This window comes from Pithys albifrons, chromosome 5 (assembly GCF_047495875.1).
Source record: "Pithys albifrons albifrons isolate INPA30051 chromosome 5, PitAlb_v1, whole genome shotgun sequence".
Lineage (NCBI taxonomy): Eukaryota > Metazoa > Chordata > Aves > Passeriformes > Thamnophilidae > Pithys > Pithys albifrons.
This window is the reverse complement of record NC_092462.1, coordinates 32,497,303-32,516,022: the sequence shown is the minus strand read 5'-3', so window position 1 is coordinate 32,516,022 and position 18,720 is coordinate 32,497,303. Positions and strand designations below refer to the sequence as shown.

Here is an 18,720-nt window from a genome sequence, read left to right as displayed (position 1 = left end):
ACGACCACACAGTCCTTTGCAGCCATGAACACTGAAAACCATTATGCTGGAATTCATACAGCTCAGAGTCTTGACCTTTACTTAGTCCTTGACCTTGCCTAGTTTCCTAAAAAATAAGAGCAATGAGCCACTACATAGTGGTGACTTCTAAGGTCTCTGTTACAATATATTTAGGAATAAATTTTGTTTTCAGAACTGTACCATTTTATTTCCTTAATTGTTTTCAGAGCTTGCCTTTATTTGAAAGAGAGCTAAAGATGTAAATGCCAGTGTTAAGAGACCATCTAGTATTCAGCACACACAAATACACACTCACTCATAAAGCCCACTTTAATGTACAGTTAAAAACCCCCACATATATATATCCAAATTCAAATGCATTGCAAAACAAAGAACAATAATTAAAAGCACACAACATTGTTATTTACATTTGGCCAGTGCCAGACTTGACCTTATTTTATATACCTATGCTGTGCTGGTTTTGCCCTGGGTAGAGTTAATTTTCTTCACAGTAGCTAGTATGGGGCCTTCATCTCCTTAAAGTGCATTTGGAATAGCATGCAGTCATTATCAACAGGGGACTAAACCATGAGGAAACAGAATCCTTATGAATGCAGGATGCTCTGTGTGCAAGTTGGGATTTCACAGTTCTTTCTTACATACTCTTCTTTTTAATGGCATCAAAACCCTGAAAGGCAAACAGTGCCCGTAGAAAGTGCAACTTGTGATCATGCACTACAAATACAGAACCATTGTAGATTGCTGTATTATTTGACTACAAGAATATGGAAATGACCTGCCTTGCTCTTAGTTACTGTACCTGATTGCTATTGTAAGGTGACACTCCAGTGTATATATGAAATGCTATTAGCTAGTTATAATTTTGGTATTACAATCAACACTAATGTGACAGTACAAAACCTTAATATTCACAATGAACACTTTTTCTCATATTATTTAAGACTCCTATGACAATACAATGATACAAAAATACCCTAGGAACTGGGTAGTAATAATAATATTGTTATATGTATACATCCATTTATATGTAAAATACTGCCTTCATTAATAAACTAATAAGAAAATTAATTTATGCAAAGCTTTATCAACTGAACTGTATTTTGTGGGTCATCAGACAACTTTTCTATTCTGACATTCAAAGACCTATTATTCTTAAAACTGGGGTGCTGTAATTAGTATGTCATTGACAGAAATAGCTCCTCAGACTACTAAAATTCTACTAGAAGATGATCTTGTACTGTGGGAGCAGATCTCTAATTCCCAAATACAATTTGTGAAACCATCTTGACCTTCCATACTGAACAAAAAGACAGGAACTGGTATTGTCACCAGTAGCTAAATGTAATGACAAACAAATCTTGACAATTTACACACTAAATCAAATACTGATAGATCAAAAAACCCACAGAGAAGAACAGAAATCATTTTTTCAGCCTCTTTAATCTTCTAAAGATTAAGTACTTTAAAATACTTACCCTTGTTTATACTGGGTGAAGATTTAAGGTGATTGAAAGTTCAAGTAAGTGGAAGTTCCAAATTTTGCAATATAATTTTATTCAGTAATAGTAAAAATTAGTTCTATCTTCTTAAGATGCAGTTTTACCTGTTTTTTAGTTTCCATTACTTAATTGAGCTACCAAAAACATGTTTACTATATTTGGTCTTATTAATTAAAATCTAGACCATTCTACAAGAACTGATTCCTCAAAAGTATACTTAAAATAATTTTCTCAAAAAATGTGCAAACTATGACCTTATAAAATCATCCTATTCTCCATGTGATTTAGCATGAAGTGATCCAGGTTTTACTTATATAGACATGATAAAGTTCCCAAACCATTTAACTGCCATTAAAATACTTGCTGAGATCACTCTTCCTCTGAGACTTATCTTCAATTTCCTTGGAATTGAAATTACTCTCCATCATTCAGCATATTCATAAAATCAAAGCAGACTATTTCAATGTCATCTCTTTAAAAACTCAGATGAATGTCACAAAAACTAATTTCTACAATTCTGAAGTGCTGATCACAAGACAAAGTCTGCTGTCCACTCCTAGAACTAACTGTACTGTAATAAATCTACCGGTATAGGGACAACTGTACTACAGTCGCGTTGTGGCATCTACTACTACAGCTTTTCAACATCACTGTAATACAAATGTAGATTTGTAAGCAGGATCTCGATTTGATGAGATGAAACCTCATAATATAAAAGAAACAATATGTGGTATAACATGAACTGAAAAAAAACAGCAAACGGCAGCAGGTTTTCAAATCTCGTAAGAGAGAAAAAGAATGTCAGAAAGGAATCTGGTGTGTGGTGGGAAGAAATGCAGAGAACAAAGACACTCTACACAAAGGACATGATCTAAATATATCCTTTAGCCTTGTTTTTTATGAAAATAAAAGAAGACTGGAACACTTGACAACTAGAACAGGTTTCTCAGAGAAGCTGTGGATGCCCTATCCCTGGAAGTGTTGAAGGCCAGGCTGGATGAGGTTCTGAGTAACCTGGTCTAGTGAAAGGTGTCCCTGCCCATGGCAGGAGGGCTGAAATTAGATGATCTTTAAGGACCTTTCCAACGGAAATCATTCTATGATTCTATGACAGAAATGAGGGTACACAAAAGGAAATTATCAAGATGGATGAAAACCAACTTATTGCACCCATACTAGAGGAGAGGGAATAAACTAAATCCCAAAACACAAGAACACTTTCTCAAAAACAGAGAAATCTGTAGAGAACTGCAGACACTCTTCCTGGAATCTAGAACAATAAACATACTGCCTGGACTGAGGAATGAAAAAGCATCCAAAGCGGCTACTGCTCTTTTGGTATGAAGTATTGCATGGCATGCACAGTTTCAGAAGACATTTTAAACTGAAAATATTTCAAGACAGAAATGACTAGGATTAGTAGGAGAGGGAATTGGGATACCAAAACACATCAAGTCTGACAATGGGAAATTATTTATTTATTATATACAAGAAAGGGGAAATTCTGATAACTAGAATGACAGAAATGAAATGAAACTTTTGAGTTCAAAAACATGGTCCAGCAATTTGAGACCAATAACAAAATATGCAATGAAATTGAAGATCATCAGTTGATAAAAACAGAAGAAATACAGATCTGTCACTATGATAAAAATGGTTACCAGAAAACACTGATAGAATTGGGAGAAAGTTATTTCCAGAAAAGACAGAAAACTATTAATGCCTTTGTACAAAGCAAAATGAGATCTGAGATGGCATATAAAGTACTCCTCTGCTCATTCAGGATTAATGTATCAGGAAAATAAACAGTGAGAAGAAAAAATCTACATAATAATTATTAATGTATTGTAACAATTAATGATAAACTAGCTATAAATACACACAGACTGAAAAAAAAAAGACTGTTTCTAACCATAACAAGTGGAGTATTATGGAATGATCTCCCCCTCCCCCCCCCCCCCCCCCCCCCCCCCCCAGTGCTGCAAACATAACTTATTTATACATGGAATGTGGAAACTTCTACAACAGATTACACAACACTGGAGAATTGTCAAACTATATTGCTGCAAACTCATTTTTGTCCATCACAAAATTACCTTCTACACAGCATACTTTGATTCAAACATCTAAGAAAGTTTGATGAAAACTTGACAGAAAATATCAGGAATAGAATGGGTTTTTTATTATACATATTTTTACTCCTTAAAAACAAGAACATAAAATTCTATTAAAAAGAAATACACTTTATTTTTAATAAATGTTATGCAAATACTAATTTGAGCTTTCTGAGTAATACTTGCAACAAGATTTCTGAAGTCCCACCAAGTTCTGGTCACCAAGCTCAGTGACATTAGGATTTTAGGAAATGTGGAAATAGAAAAAAAAACAAACCTGAAAAATAGCAAAAATGCTTTAAGGAAAAGAGGAAGTATTGAATACTGCCTTCTTTTAAAATGCCATTCAAAATGGCCTAAATATATTTTCTTGTGTGTTGCTCAGATGCAAGGATCCCCCCCCCAAAAAAAAAGAGACAAGTGAAAACTAATCACTTGAACCCTCTGTAATGGTATCTTTAGTAATATGCTACTGGATGCAAAGAGCAGTCTTTGCACTAACTTAGTGCTCAGATCCGACTAGCCTCATTATTTCAGCTATGTACCTTTTTCTGCAGTCAACCTAAAGGGTCAAACCCCCACTCTCCAATCATATCTTCTTCAGACTCATGAAATGCCAGTCCTATACCCTCTACCTCTTAAGATACCAAGTAGAGTCCACTGTAAACGTTACAGAAGATTTCATAACTAAGTCTTTCATCTCCTTCACCTCCCAGAGGCTTCTGTTGAGCTAGACAAAATTTAACTCTGAAAACACATGTTCTATAATTCCTCTACATCTCAAACTTCAAAAATTTAGGGTGAGGTAAGATTCATAGGTTTTTTATATCAATTTCACTTTTCAAAAAATTGGTTTCTTCTCATGGATTTCAAAAATTTCCTGGTTTGGTTTTTCTTTTTAGAAATTTCAACATCTTGATGAGCATGAAGACACATTGAGGTTCACAGACTGCTGCATATTTTCTCTCTTTTTCCATAACCTCTTGTAGCGCAACCATTAACATAAATACTTTCATAAGTTAAAAAATATTTCAAAATACTTATAAAACTAGAGGCACTGGACCGTGTGTAAGATTCTCAGAAAAGACACTACTATTTTCCTTCAGGCCAAATTTTCATTGCCTCCTAAGAGACAACAGTTTTGCAGGAGAAATGACTCAAGGGGTCTTGTCAGCTTTTCTTATGTTTGTTGCCAGCTTTCCACTATGTGAGAGGATTTCTTTACAAAAATAAGGATTATCATCCTTCCAGCATGTTTCCAATGCCCAGCTTTTTCAGCCTGTAACTCTTGCCTCTTAAGCAAGAATAAGTGACTCTTGCAGTCTTCTCAGTGAAAGCTAAAGGATACTACTTTTTTATGGAGCAGTTCTGCTTGCTTTTATTTTGGCAGAGGATCTATTTTTAAAGGCCAGAACAAAATCAGCCAGAACAAAACAGATTCATCTGTTCATGTCACACTGTTGGTTCAAGGAAAGAGATTTTAAATAAAAACTAATGCAGAGAGAAAGTCAATTAGTATAATCATTGTTGTGCACGTCGTTTTCTTTTTGAGGTGTCTTATTACCTTATACACAGGGCTAGTTACAATTCGTCTTCTATGGAAAAAAAGGTAACATGATTGATTTAATTTGTCTATCCAATTTGTACATGTTTTTAATGAACACAGCTAGGTATACAAAAACAATATGACTGAATTGTAAAAATAATTAACTTTGGTTCTGGTTGTATCATTTTGATAGTAATTTTCAATATGCCTTCAAGCAGGTGGAATGCATGGAAATGTTGCAGTGAATTCTTGCATACTTACTTTGATTTTTTTCTTCCAGTGCCACAACACGTGAAAATAAGTGAGGCAACTTTGGGAGTTAACACATATAGATAATGCTTTAAAACTAACTTCTGCTGTGGCAGGTGAGCAGTAGACTGTCTTCTTGGATGACTTCTTTCCACCTTCATAGTTCAACTACGTGTCCTGGCATGTATCAACTGCATTTACCACAGCCTCTGAGAATCACTGAAGGTAAGAATAGCATGTGACTGTGCATAGTGTCACTAGTACGTACCGGAGTGATGAAACTCCACTGTCCCACTATTTACCGCTCCAGCAAGTAGTGTCTGAGACGCAACAATTAGAGAGATGATGCACCTGCACAAGATCAACTGAAGTGATTCCTGACTCTTCCAAGCTGTGCTTGCAGACTTACTCACATACTACAATCCCCTATTGATTTGAGAAAAACGATGCACTTCAGGAAAATCATGGCCACACTTAATTTCTTTGATGTTTTGCCCATAACTCAGGAGAAAATACAACAGCAATGCAATATATATCTTTTTTTAGGCTTTCAGTTGCACCAAGAACACTACAAGCACTATCTCTAAAGCAGAGATAGTGCTTGCAGAGCACTTTATAGGAAATACCAGAAGTGGTAAACATCCCAGCTCAGTGGAACAGAACTCTTTAGATTTGGATTGTACTTGCAGTTCTGCTAGTGCCAACTTTGAGATCTCCTGAGGAAAACTACTACACATTTTGGTATTTACAAAGACCTGATAGATCTGTCATTAAAGAAAACAATTCTGTATCTATAGATTTATATATCTAAAATTATCTATAAATTATTAACAACTAATAGTATCCTGCTCATATTTATTGCTCAGCAACACTGCGTCGTTATATTTTTTTTCTCTTTTAAAATACTCCTAAATCCATTATTTCTGCACTACATAGGATGTACCAAACTTCTGCTTCTCATCTTAAAGCAGCACTAGAAACACTAGAGTACAATGCCTTTTTATCCCTTTTTCTCAGTTATGTTTCTTGATGCAATGCCAACTGATGCTGTGCTCACAGTTGGCAAGAATATCTCCTACTGGTCCGTACTACCTTTAAAGCTAGGGAGTGTGTTCCTAAATTAGGGTAAAGGGTAAAGGCAATACATCTTTTGTCATGAATGGCAAGGATGTTATTTCAAATCAAGTGATATGAACTAGCTTGTATGCCTACTGTCTGTAGGGTGTGTGGCAAGCAGTCAGAGGAACTGCACAAAGACTTGAACTCACCTCTTTCAATTAGCATTGCATACATATATATTCAGCTATTCAGGACAGGATTTTTCAGCTAACTTTCACCATCCATTCTATTGCTGAGAATTCCTTTTTGAAAAATATTGTGAAACATTTATTTTTCAATTATGTAAAGTATTATCAGAAAACAAGTTTTAGTAGCAAAGAAAATTCAGTTTACTGTTCTCATCACCAGTACACAACTATCCTTAATTTTGTGCTGTTCCAGGAATTAGGGTTTTATTGGCAAACTTGCAAATAATGCTATTTCTTGTATCGAAAACAGACTAATGAAAAATCCCAAAGGTATCTTTTAATTCCTGACAGTGACAGAGCAAAAAACAGTCCATTTGAGCTTGCTGCTAGAAAAATACTCAAGTTCTTTCTAGCTGTTCAAAGAATTTGAGTCCTAATTTCAGGTCATATAAAAATCACACAACCACTCCAAGCCAGTCAGAACACAGATATACTCTGGGTGAAATTTTAGTCTCCTTAGTGCAAGAGATTCCTTTCACATTGTCTGTAGCAGACATATTGCTCTTGAAACTTGAGTTTCAGGTCTCCTAAAAATAAATCCTGACAGTTGTTATCTCTTGAAAAATAACTGTGCACGTCTAAGTGATTTTTAGCAAATAGCAGATAGAGTCATCAGGCTAAGAAGTTGTATTTCACATAGTGCACCAACTTCTTTGTGAAATTGCTGAGAAGAAATTTCCAGAGACGATCAGAGACTTGTTTGTGCAGAGCTTGACAAACCTGACAAAATATGAAGAATTTGCCCTCACAAAGCCTCTATCTAACTTTTACAAAAACGAGTTGTTAATGCTCAAGTAATACCAGGAACACAAGTTGTGTAAAGGTTGAAATATGTATATATGTGCTAGGAGCACAACTGCATACTAATGCACACACATACAAACCTTTTTTTTTTTAAAAGAAATGCTTAAAAACCTCTAAAGAGAAACTATTCAAAAGAAGTGACCCACTGTTAATTCACATTCAATCTCTAGTATAGCCATGATCTAAAATGTTTATGTTCACAAAACCAGAGTCACATCTTTATGCTTCAAATGCTTCTAAACACTCTTAGCACAAATCCAATCTCACTTTTACAAGCTTACGCACCTGATGTTAGTTTTGGTTTAGCTAATAGGAATGCAATCAGCAGCAGGTAGTATTACTGAACCTATCATCAGCATCAGAAAATAATGCTTTTCTACAGTCAAGTATGATTCCCATTTAGTACATTACCAGTTAAACATGCATTACAGAATCCAGTGAAAACCATAATCTGGCAGTTACTGCTCTAATTATACAGTATATAAAAATATTTGTGAAAGCCTGTTTTATTTCATTTTCATGTCACTCTATGTTTGAAATATAAATGAATTATTTATAACTATTTTAAAATAGATTTTGTGTAAACCTAACATCATGCAGTAAAAAACCATGAAAACATGAGCTTTTTTCTATTTTGGCACTTCAGATGTACTTCCATTGTACAGAGAGAGACAGAGCATACAGGCAAGGCAAAGCCATTATGTAGTTTTCCTCAGCAACCTTAGTCTCTCACTCATTTGCTGGATGAATTTCCCCATGCTAGCTGGTGTCTCAAGGGCAGCCTGAGAGACTCACACATTGGAAATTTCATGTGTTTTTAAGACTGCAATATACAGAGGTAGAAGGTGAGGACTCACAGGCTTTCAAGGCATTACTGTAATGTAAATACAAACAAGAACTGTTTTCAACGGCAGGCATGTAGTTACTATGGCAACCAACAGGATTACATCCCATTCCCCATCTGCAAGCTTGAGAAATCATGGAAAATACTTATTAAAACATGAATGTGCACCTTCCCATGTTCTTGATCACTGTGTGAATACTGAAAATATAGCAGAGCTATTAAAAAGATGAATGACATCAACTTCTTTCTTCAAATATACGTTGTTTTTCACTTTATATTGGAATATAAACTTTTCAACTTCTCATGACTGAAATTTTTTAGGTGATTTTGCTTTGCATATTTATAAGAAGACCCTTATATTTGTATATACACAATAAAATGTAACAAAAATGAATAAGCAAAACCACTTTGATTTGTGAGTTGAACTGCACATTTTCATAGCAACCTTTTAATAAAGCCTAGGGAAAACACATTTACATGAGTAACGATCTACTTAAAAGAATTTTTAAAAAATCTAAAAGGTAGAAATTCTTACCCTAAAAAACTCTTTAGTGGAGCCAGAATCTAATGTCCCATAAGCAATTTCTGTTTGCTTGGAAAGATCCTCTGCACTTTCAATGGGAGACACCATCCTCTCAACCGTCAGGAAGGCAGCTAAGTTAGCCGTGTAGGATGAGATTATGATGAGGGTAAAGAACCACCACACACCTCCAACAATGCGCCCCGACAGGGATCTAATAACAAGTATGAAATGGATTTGTAAAGTGAAACGAAAGCCCTAAAAAGGAACACATGTTATCAGTTTTACACAAATGATGCATTATACTATAGGGTGGCATTTCAAGCCATCTCATAGCACAGCTCTGCATACCCATCAAATAGGAAAACAGGGCATTCTCCACTATATATCCTGGACCTTGATGAAATCAGGACTCCAGAGTTTACTCTTGGGAGAACTTAGTGATCCAGTTCTTCAACGTTTCGATCATCCTTGAAGGAAACTGCTCCCATCATAATATGCTATATTTAACGCATAAGCTTGTTGTCCCCTCAGAAGTGATTTTGTGCGACATTATAGAGGATCAAACAAAATCAGCAAAACAATGCTTTCAGATAAACCAGTACGCACTTTAAAATCAAGTGCCTTTAGACTAATTATTTTCCTAAGACATTCAGACAAAGACTGATTTCCACAAACAATGGCTTAAGCTGCTGTGGACAATCTGTACCGAGAAACAAACAGCAATACTTGTAATAAAAGCTGGCCCAGGGAATATCTATAGACTAAAACATGCACACAACTTTTGAAAGATACAAGCATTTAACAAACTGAGGACTAGACACGAAACATCAGTGATAATACGGAAAAAATGCTGAAGAAAATATATTTTTTAAAATAACAGTAATCTGATGTTTCTAACTGCAGCAGGTAGGCTGTTATGGATCTGTGTTTTGCATCTCCTGCTCAAGAAGAAAGAAGAAAAGAGAACTCAAGAAAATATATAAAACAGCATAAAGCACACAACACAACTCAGTAATTTTCAATACTAGAAAACTAATGTAAGAGAAATATTGATATTGTGTTATTGCCAAACTTGACCTTTTTTTAAACAATCCTTTAAACTTTGAAACTAACTACTACTGTGTTTCCAAACAAGACATTGTAGGAAGTGGTACATAATCTTTGGAGATGTGCTTAATTTTTTGGCAGAAATGTGCATGTAGTTGAAAGTCTAATATTAAGGAGTTGCAGGAGCTTAAGTATGTCTTGATGTGTCTCCTCTATCTATTAAGTAAACAAATTAGAAATCACTCACCCAGCCTACTGTACTATAAATGAGACTACAAACTAATTCTGACAGAATATATAGATATAACTACATATATAAACCACTATGCTCACAAATACGACAGTTACGTAACAAGGATTTATAAAACTGGGAACACGAATAAATAGAACCAATTTTGGACAAATTATTTTTACTCACTGCTCCTACATAAAATCTCTGTGGTAATTCTGGCCTTAAAAGATTTATTCCATGTTGACACAGACTCTTTAATTCACTCTACTACATGGAAATCAAGTCAGATAATGTCCACAATGTGTTACTAAAAGGACCACAGAAAAAAATTTATGTCGAGGTCCTTCTAAACCAAGTCTGCAAACATTCTTCCTGTCACCTTTGGAAAAATATTACATTTTGACATGGAGGCAATCTGAGTATAAAATAATTCTACAAGTAAAACATTGAGTTGTATGATATACTCAATATATTTTATTGCATATTTGCAAGGTAAAATCTGTCAATGTGCATTTAATAACCACCAACTTTATGGCACTTTATTGCATTGATGGCATCCTCTAAAATGACTATTATCTTCAAAAGCCTATGATCTGTGAGCAAAGCTGCAACCCACTTTATGAAAAAAAATAAGCCCAATACCAATCCAGATATTATGGCTGCATATGACATTTTACAAGTAAAACTGTTTGAGGTGTAATTTGTATTCAAAATTTCCCCAGACAGTTTGTCCCAGTTAAATAAATCTTCTTTTTTTTTTAACGTACATTTCAAAAAGTTTCTAAAGTTTGATAATTATATGCTAATATGAACCCAGATTTTAGAAGCACCTAAGTTACCAGACCTTTTAAGTACTAAAATAACAACTTCTGTGCAAAATTACATAAATTTGTGCCCTATATTTTATACTTAAAAAGGTATTATCTGGCAGAACTGAGAGAACACTCGCATCTCAAAAAAGATAAAGAAAACTTTGCTATAAATTAACATTATCATATATTATTCTACTCCTTTGTTTCTGTGCTACCCATGAGGAAACAAGGCAACTGCTATAACAGACGATTTCCAGATGATTCCGTCCTCCTCACCACCACCTTTTATTTTAGAGTCAGGGAGCCCTCGTTACTTCTCTACTCTGAAATTCTTAAATGGTTATCATTTTATTAGAGAAATTATAGCAGTAGTGCAAAATTTAACTCCACAAAGGTGTTTTGCTGATGCTTGAAAGTACTCCTTTTCATATGTACAACGATTCACCTGTAGAGTTCAAAACCCACAGGGAGAGTTTTGGTGCAAAATCATAAACAAGTGTTTTCAGCCCTCTTCTACTTTTACAATAGATGGATAACATATGAACTAACCGCTGTCCTCAAAGTTATGTTTGCAATGAAATAAAAGTGCTGTTAAACATGTTTGCAATGAAATAAAGTGCTGCTAAACACTTCGCTGAATAATCAAAATTACTTGAGTTTCATGTACCTCTTTTGATTAGCATTATTCTTATATTACCTTTCAAAATCTATCAAACCATGCAAAAGAACTGTTGTGCTTTCATAGCCAGTAAAAAAAAATAAAATTCTATAACCTACAAAGAAAGCTTTCAATAGAAATAATTTTGTAGCTTAAAGGGACCTTTGCAGACAACTAAACAAAAGCTGCATAATCAACACAAAACCCCCACAGGACTGAAATTAATGCATGTTCTCATGATCTGCAAAAATTTGCTCTCTTCATTCTCTTGTTTCTTGTATACAATTCTTACTGTGTTACATGCCAAATCCCTTGTATCTTTCATTATAAAGCCAGGCATCTCCCACTGCGATATGGCAGCCTTTACACACAATTGTTTAAGGTCTCTCACAATAAATGCTCTGGTATTTCTGTAGAAGAAAAACTTGAAAACTTGCTATTGCCTTTTTGGGTACATGATTTGTATGTAAGAAATGTATCCTTGGTGTAATTTGTTTTTCACACCAACCCTAGACTCACTGGAAACTGATCTGTTCCCTGTCTTACTTTAGGACACTTACAACAAAGTTAAACTGCTTAGTATAATTAGGTAAGTCATCTGATTTGATTTCCTTAAACACTGTTGCCCTACTTCATGTGTTACCATAGTTCCTTCAAGCAGCAAGTAGTTATAACTACTTACCACTTCACTGAATCAAGGCTAGAACCACTCGTGCACAAGCGAAATAGAATATTTAATGAACTGCAAAGGAATTAACTTAAGTGCTTTACAGTTGTCCCTAATAAAGCAGGTGAAAATCTATGAGGAATTAAGCACTTATAAACTGGACCTTCAGATTCATTTTAGAAATTTCCTTTGTGACTTTTGCAAAACTAGGCCGTGGAAAAAAAGCAGTGTTTGGCAACTATTCACAAGAAGTTAGAACCATCATATGCCTTTTATTTCAGTTCAATGCTCTCCTGGGTAATAACAGTGGGTTAATAACTGTGTTATGCTATGCAGTGAGTTTTAGAGGGAAAGTGCTGCCTGTGTAGTTTGTGACTAGTTGTTACCCCTTTTTCCCATTACAGTTGTTGTGAACCATATGCACTGTCAACTGTAAAATGGGAATATGCAGCAAAAACACGGTACCCCTCCAAGAAGGCATGAAATGATGTGAACCTTATGCATTTTACAGTCTCGGCATGGTGTATATAACTTCACTTGGCGAATGTATGATCGACTTTAGGAAAATATTGATGAATCTATGTCACAGTCAACTGCTTTTATATCAAGGACTTCTATGATTTTAGGGAGGGGAAAAAACATAGCAATTAATTCCTCTCCAAGAGTGAAAATATATGCACCACAAACCTCCTCTGGCTGAGACGGCTGAGACCAAAAATGCACAAAGTTGAAATGAGTGAGTAACCAACCTTGGCGAAATATCGCATCCTTGCTGCATAAAGGCACCAAGGGAAAACCAGAGACTATTAAATATCCCAAATTCATTAGTTGATTCATTAGTTTGCGTTTCTCTTCCATCTTCAAATTCCTCAGTGTGCCATTCGTATGGGCTAAATCTGCTGACCAGGAATAAAACTACACTGACCCCAATGTAGGCAAAAACAATGCACATCCAGATTTCATATGCTAACGGATCAAGAAATGAAAACACTCCTGGCTTGGACTTCTGAGGCTTCTTGATCATTATTGATATCCCCAGGCTCATAAAGGGCTTTGAGAAGTCAATCACCTCTTCTCTCACCAATGTTATAGTTAATGGAGCAATTGCAATATCGGCTTTCTGTAAAGGAAGAAAAAAGGAAATAATAGCCAATGCAATGAACAGAGCAGAGAATGGTTTCGTTTCTGTTGCATTTCATAAATGGAAAATAGGACAGCAGAGACTCCACCAACATTTGTTTCAAGGAGAACATCCTATGAAGAATTTCAGAAATTTTTTGTCGAACTTGTACAAAATACATATAACCATAAAATTGACATATTCCAAACTTTTGTTTTTATATATGCCCTTTTAAAAGTATATGACATTTAAACATTTAGCAAAGTATTTTGCTTTTTGCCTGGTCAGGACAACAAAATATGCATTCACTTCTTTTGCATTTAAATGTAATTCCATGTTTTACTTTCAAAATTTTGCATGCCATTACAAATTACTAATTCCATATCAAATTAATTAGATCATTTTCTTCTATTCTACCTAGAAAACAAAACAAAATCCCATCCCTTCAGTCAGTCATCTTTAATGGCTTTATTATAGAAGATTTTCTTACCCCATAAACAAGTTCTCCAACCATCCCATTCCAGATTTTCGTGTCTGCATCCCTCGCCCCATACTTGCCATCCCCAACAATTGTGAGCTTATATTTGAATCCACAGTGTTTAGCAATTTCTGTAGCTAAGTCCACACAATAGCCCTCATATCGATCATTTCCTTCAAGCATTTCATGATTTTTCTTCATCATGACATATGGGGACTCCTGCACAGAAAGAACTTGCCTTAGCTACTCAGTAGAGATTCATCAGTTGCACATTTCATAGATTAATATGTTCCCTTTTACATGTGAAAAAAAGAAGACACCACCTGAATCATACATGCTATGTATATGTTAGTTGTTAATTATTTATGTGACATGTCTTTAACACATTTAAAGCTGCATTCTCCACAGTCATACACAAATAACAGTACTTACAGGCATAGTGATTCCCAGAAGTATGTTAATAATGACCATGAATGTTAACAGGAGTTATGCATTCAGAGAAGAAAGAGTAAATTCCAAAATCAGTTTCTTTCTCTCATAAAGTGTGGATGGAAGAAGGCAAAGGTATTTAGTTGCTTTTGTTGTTGTCTTAATACAAGAAAATTATTTTCTATTTCACAACCACATCTCTCCCTGGGAAAATACTTCAGGCTCTCCAGGCTATATATTTAATGAAATACTACACAAACAAGAGGCAAGATATTGATAATTGTGCACTAAAGTTCTATCATCAGCAAAAATGGTTATGAGTCATAAGTTGTATTAAGGTAACATATCTCCTCTTTGCTCAGTTGTTACAGAACTATTCTTGTATCCAGAGAAATTCCTATGCTAACCTGTAATTTGCCCAAACTGATAAACAGTGTAATTTACAGAAAAATGCTGTTCTATGACAAAACATAATATAATTTTCTAAACAGTGAGAATACAAATTTTAGAATTTTATTTTACACTTTACCAATCAATAGCAGCTAAAATCCTGACACGTAAGAACCAGTCTCTTGCTGTTTATCAAAATCTATTTGCTAAAATTAAGACTGTGGTTCCACCTCTCAGAAAGTTCCTCTCCCTTGAAAGTAGATATATAATTTCCATTTTCAGGTTTAAAAACCTTAACTTTCTAGGATTTTCAGTCAGTGACTGTCTTCTACAGTCAAAACTGCATACTGAATTACATATATTTCCTGAATTTCCAGATTTTATTATGGATCACAATGACTAACAGCTCACAACCATAAACAATAAAAAGACAGTATATTCAAATTAACATAATGGTGAGAAACAGATCATTGTAGGACAGACTGTCTTCTGACAAAATATGAAGTTAATTACCAAAATGGTGGTGACAATAATAGTCTTATTCTCTAATCCTGAAGATTCATTTCCAAGAGGGCCGTCAAGTGGATTCACAACCATTTTGTCCACTTCACTCCAATATCCAATCTAAAGAGAGTTTACAGGATGCACAGACACCAGTGAATATGAACTTTATAGAAAAGGTAAAGCGTGCTATTACTATGTCCTTAATTTGCACTCCCAGAAACCTATTTCAGCTATGGATTTACCAGTGTAAGTATTTCTATTTACGTAGTGAAAGATGACAACAAACAGTAAAAACATTCAACTAATGACATTTGTTCACACTACTTTGTCTAAAAGAGGCGTATCATCTTTTATTCACATATTAACAGGTTTTAATATCAACACTACACACGGCAGAATTGAAAGGGTTATAAAACAGTTCAGATTAGGAAGACATGAGAAATTGGCGTTTCCTGAAAGATTTGAAATTAGAGCAGAAAGATAAACACATTTATGAAAACATCATTGGAAAGCTGTATCTGGCTTTTATCACTTAGAAGCATATTTCCCCAAACACTGGCTCACGTTTAGCAATTTAAATCAGAAAATAAAAATTTTAATCCACAAAACTGAAAGGATTATATTCTCATGTAGTACTTACCAGAAATAATAATTCATACTTGTTAGAAAGAAGTAATACATATTTTTACTTCATTCTGCAAAACCGTTGTAGAATACATGTATGTATAATTATTTTCACAACTCATGCTTTAATTACTCTAATGTTTCATTACCTACCTTAACCCATTGCTTAGCATGGTAAAACCTTTAAAGGCACTGTAAGACAATGCAAATTACCTTCCGAGGACCAGTACTTTTGAGTTCCATGACGTTAATTGTAAAATTGATTCTCTTTCCATTCTGATCAAACTTTATATTCCCTGTCAGACCTTCCACCTGAACCTATAACAGATGAAGAGGAAATTGTTAGAAGAATTCAGTTTGTTTCTTTTTAGAAAAAGCCTTTTGTATTTCCACAAATGATTATTGATATTTAAAAAAATTCAGTTGAGACTCTTTTGCAAATGCAATATATTATCTTAGACAGGTTCCTGAGGACTTCACTTCCACATTATTCCAAGCAAGATGCAGGCAGGTAGGAGACTGGAGGATTCTTTTCAAGCATTTATAGGGAATTTCACACATGCACTCATCCCAGCACTCACTCCAGGGAAGCTACCTGTTTCAATGCCCTTTCTATTTCTACACCATGACCCCAGGGTACAGCTGGATTTGCAAGACAATCTCCAGCATTTCCTCTTCTGGAGATCTCAATCCTCTGTTTACGCAAATTACGGAAAGCTTCTGTCATCACTTGAACAGCATCATAGGTCAGAGCAGAGGTATACTGAAAAGTGAAAATATTTAATTAAAAAACAGATTCAGCTCCACTACACCTTCCAATCCCCTTGCTAACCCATTGAACGCAGAAACATTAAAAATAGAAAGGATAGTAAGTTATACTTGAAATCAGCTTTTCTTTCGATATTCTCTGAAGGAAATCTATGGAAATTAAAGAAGTGTTGTCCATCCAGAATGGTCAGGGGCAGTGTCAATAAATCTAAACTAATGATTTACAGCTGCTTTCAGTGTGAATTACATTTCTTTACCACTACAACTATGTAAGAGTTCTGTGTGCAGATATGGCTGAAAGTCCATGGAGGTGAAAGGGGACAAAAGATATAATTTCCACTATTTAACTTGAGCTAGACTCTAAAAATGAGAAATTGTTCCTCTGATTACACTCCTCAGAGATGCATGTGTTTACAGATTTCTAGGCTTCATCTCCTCACACATACATACATACAAAATCAAACAGCATATATTTGTATATGCATGAACTCAACTTTTCCCCCTTAAATATAAAAACTCAGGGGAAGCTATTTTCAAGTATGCAATACCTTGTCAACACCATGCAAAAATAGTTTTGGGGGCTGAGATGCCTGGAAAAAGTGGTTCCCCCGAAAAAAAGTTCCTAATCTCATGTAATCTAAGGAACTTTACAACTTCTGAGACATCAGAGAAGAATCCTGCGATCACACAGGGCTAGAGAGTCAAAAGCAGTTATCATCAGTGGCTGGAAAACTTTACATCTCAGCTAACTTACTGAACTGAAACCACATGTGTACATACACTGAGCATTTTATTGGATGGACTTTATGAGTTCAGAACAGTGCAATTATGCCAAATATAAGGGCCATTTTTGGAAATATAGGCCAGAATATAACTACTTATAGGCTTACAAATGAATGGAATGATCCCTGTGAAGGCTATTAGATGCTGAAAATATATAAACTGTAATATTGAGAGAAATTATATATTGGCTCTTTGCTTCAATGGCTCAGACTTTAATGAGAATTTTAATTAGCTAGCTCAAATCACGCAGAAGGCTCTTGTAATGGTAACCAAGGCAAGCTCCTGAATTGAGGTAATTTTTGTATGCAACTGTTAGACCTTGGAAAGGAAGAAAAGGAAGGTAGAACTCTTTTGCAAATCTATAAGCTGACTGAGAGATCAATGTAAATCATTTCAATAAAGTTTTTTCAGTGACTTTTACAGAAATCCTTAGAGAGATCAGAACAGCAGAAGAATTAAGTGAAAGACTGGCAGGGGCCAATACTACTTTCTCCTACTGGAGTAGCAGTGATTAAGTGGCGTATATGGGCTTGGGGATGAGAAGGTAAGACAGAGAAAGGACCTTGACTAGCCTTTAAAAGTAGCAGTCCAGAAACATATTGTTCCGCATTAGCGTTCTGAGAAATTTTGAACACAGCACTGTCATGAACCATTGAAACATACCTTGAGTAGCAGAGAAAATAAGAGCTTGAAATTGAGAAGTTATAATGCTATCTATTTCAGTTATTTTATGTATCATTTTATCACTGAGATATATTTTAATGTATTATCTCAAGAATATTATTCCTACTGGATATAATTACTGCCCTGAATATTCACAACTCAGTAATACATTAGGTTTGTGTAGAGCTTTGCCTGACAATCTGTATGTGTGTGTGCATGCATGTCATCACATAGATAAAATCTACCTGTAATAATCTAGGTGAAGACAGCTTTAACCTAAAGATTCCAAAATATTTTACAAACCTTGTTGGAGATGCCATGAAAGCAGTAGCCCATGAATCGTTTCTTACTGCTTTATTCAGCATACACTTTCAGCTCCTAATAACCTTCATGGGGCTCATTAAAACTATCAATAGATTCATAAATAGATGTAAAGTCAACAAACTAAACCTAAGTGAACTATTACCATAAACAAGAAATGACACATCAATAACCTGCTCAGGAAGAGCAGAGAGGGGTGGGTGTGTGTGTGTGTGTGTGTGTGCCTGCATTAAAAAATTTATGATCTGAAGTTAAAGGATGAAACAGCCCTATGTTGATTAACTTTGTTTTATTGGATATTTATCCACATTCTGGTC

The 18,720-nt window shown here is 35.0% G+C and overlaps 1 protein-coding gene across 6 annotated transcripts in view; it reads right to left on the bottom strand.

Moving 5' to 3' along the window:
- The window catches only part of GRIA2 (glutamate ionotropic receptor AMPA type subunit 2), an 89,067-nt gene that overhangs the window by 5,958 nt on the left and 64,389 nt on the right, over window positions 1-18,720 (bottom strand). For all 6 annotated transcript variants that reach the window (XM_071556153.1, XM_071556154.1, XM_071556155.1 and 3 more), the window contains exons 7-12: window positions 16,464-16,631; window positions 16,082-16,186; window positions 15,254-15,364; window positions 13,934-14,140; window positions 13,073-13,443; window positions 8,920-9,118 (exon numbers count right to left, since the gene is read on the bottom strand). In XM_071556153.1, the coding sequence (XP_071412254.1) occupies window positions 8,920-9,118; window positions 13,073-13,443; window positions 13,934-14,140; window positions 15,254-15,364; window positions 16,082-16,186; window positions 16,464-16,631 (1,161 nt within the window). The remainder of the gene's footprint in view (window positions 1-8,919; window positions 9,119-13,072; window positions 13,444-13,933; window positions 14,141-15,253; window positions 15,365-16,081; window positions 16,187-16,463; window positions 16,632-18,720) is intronic.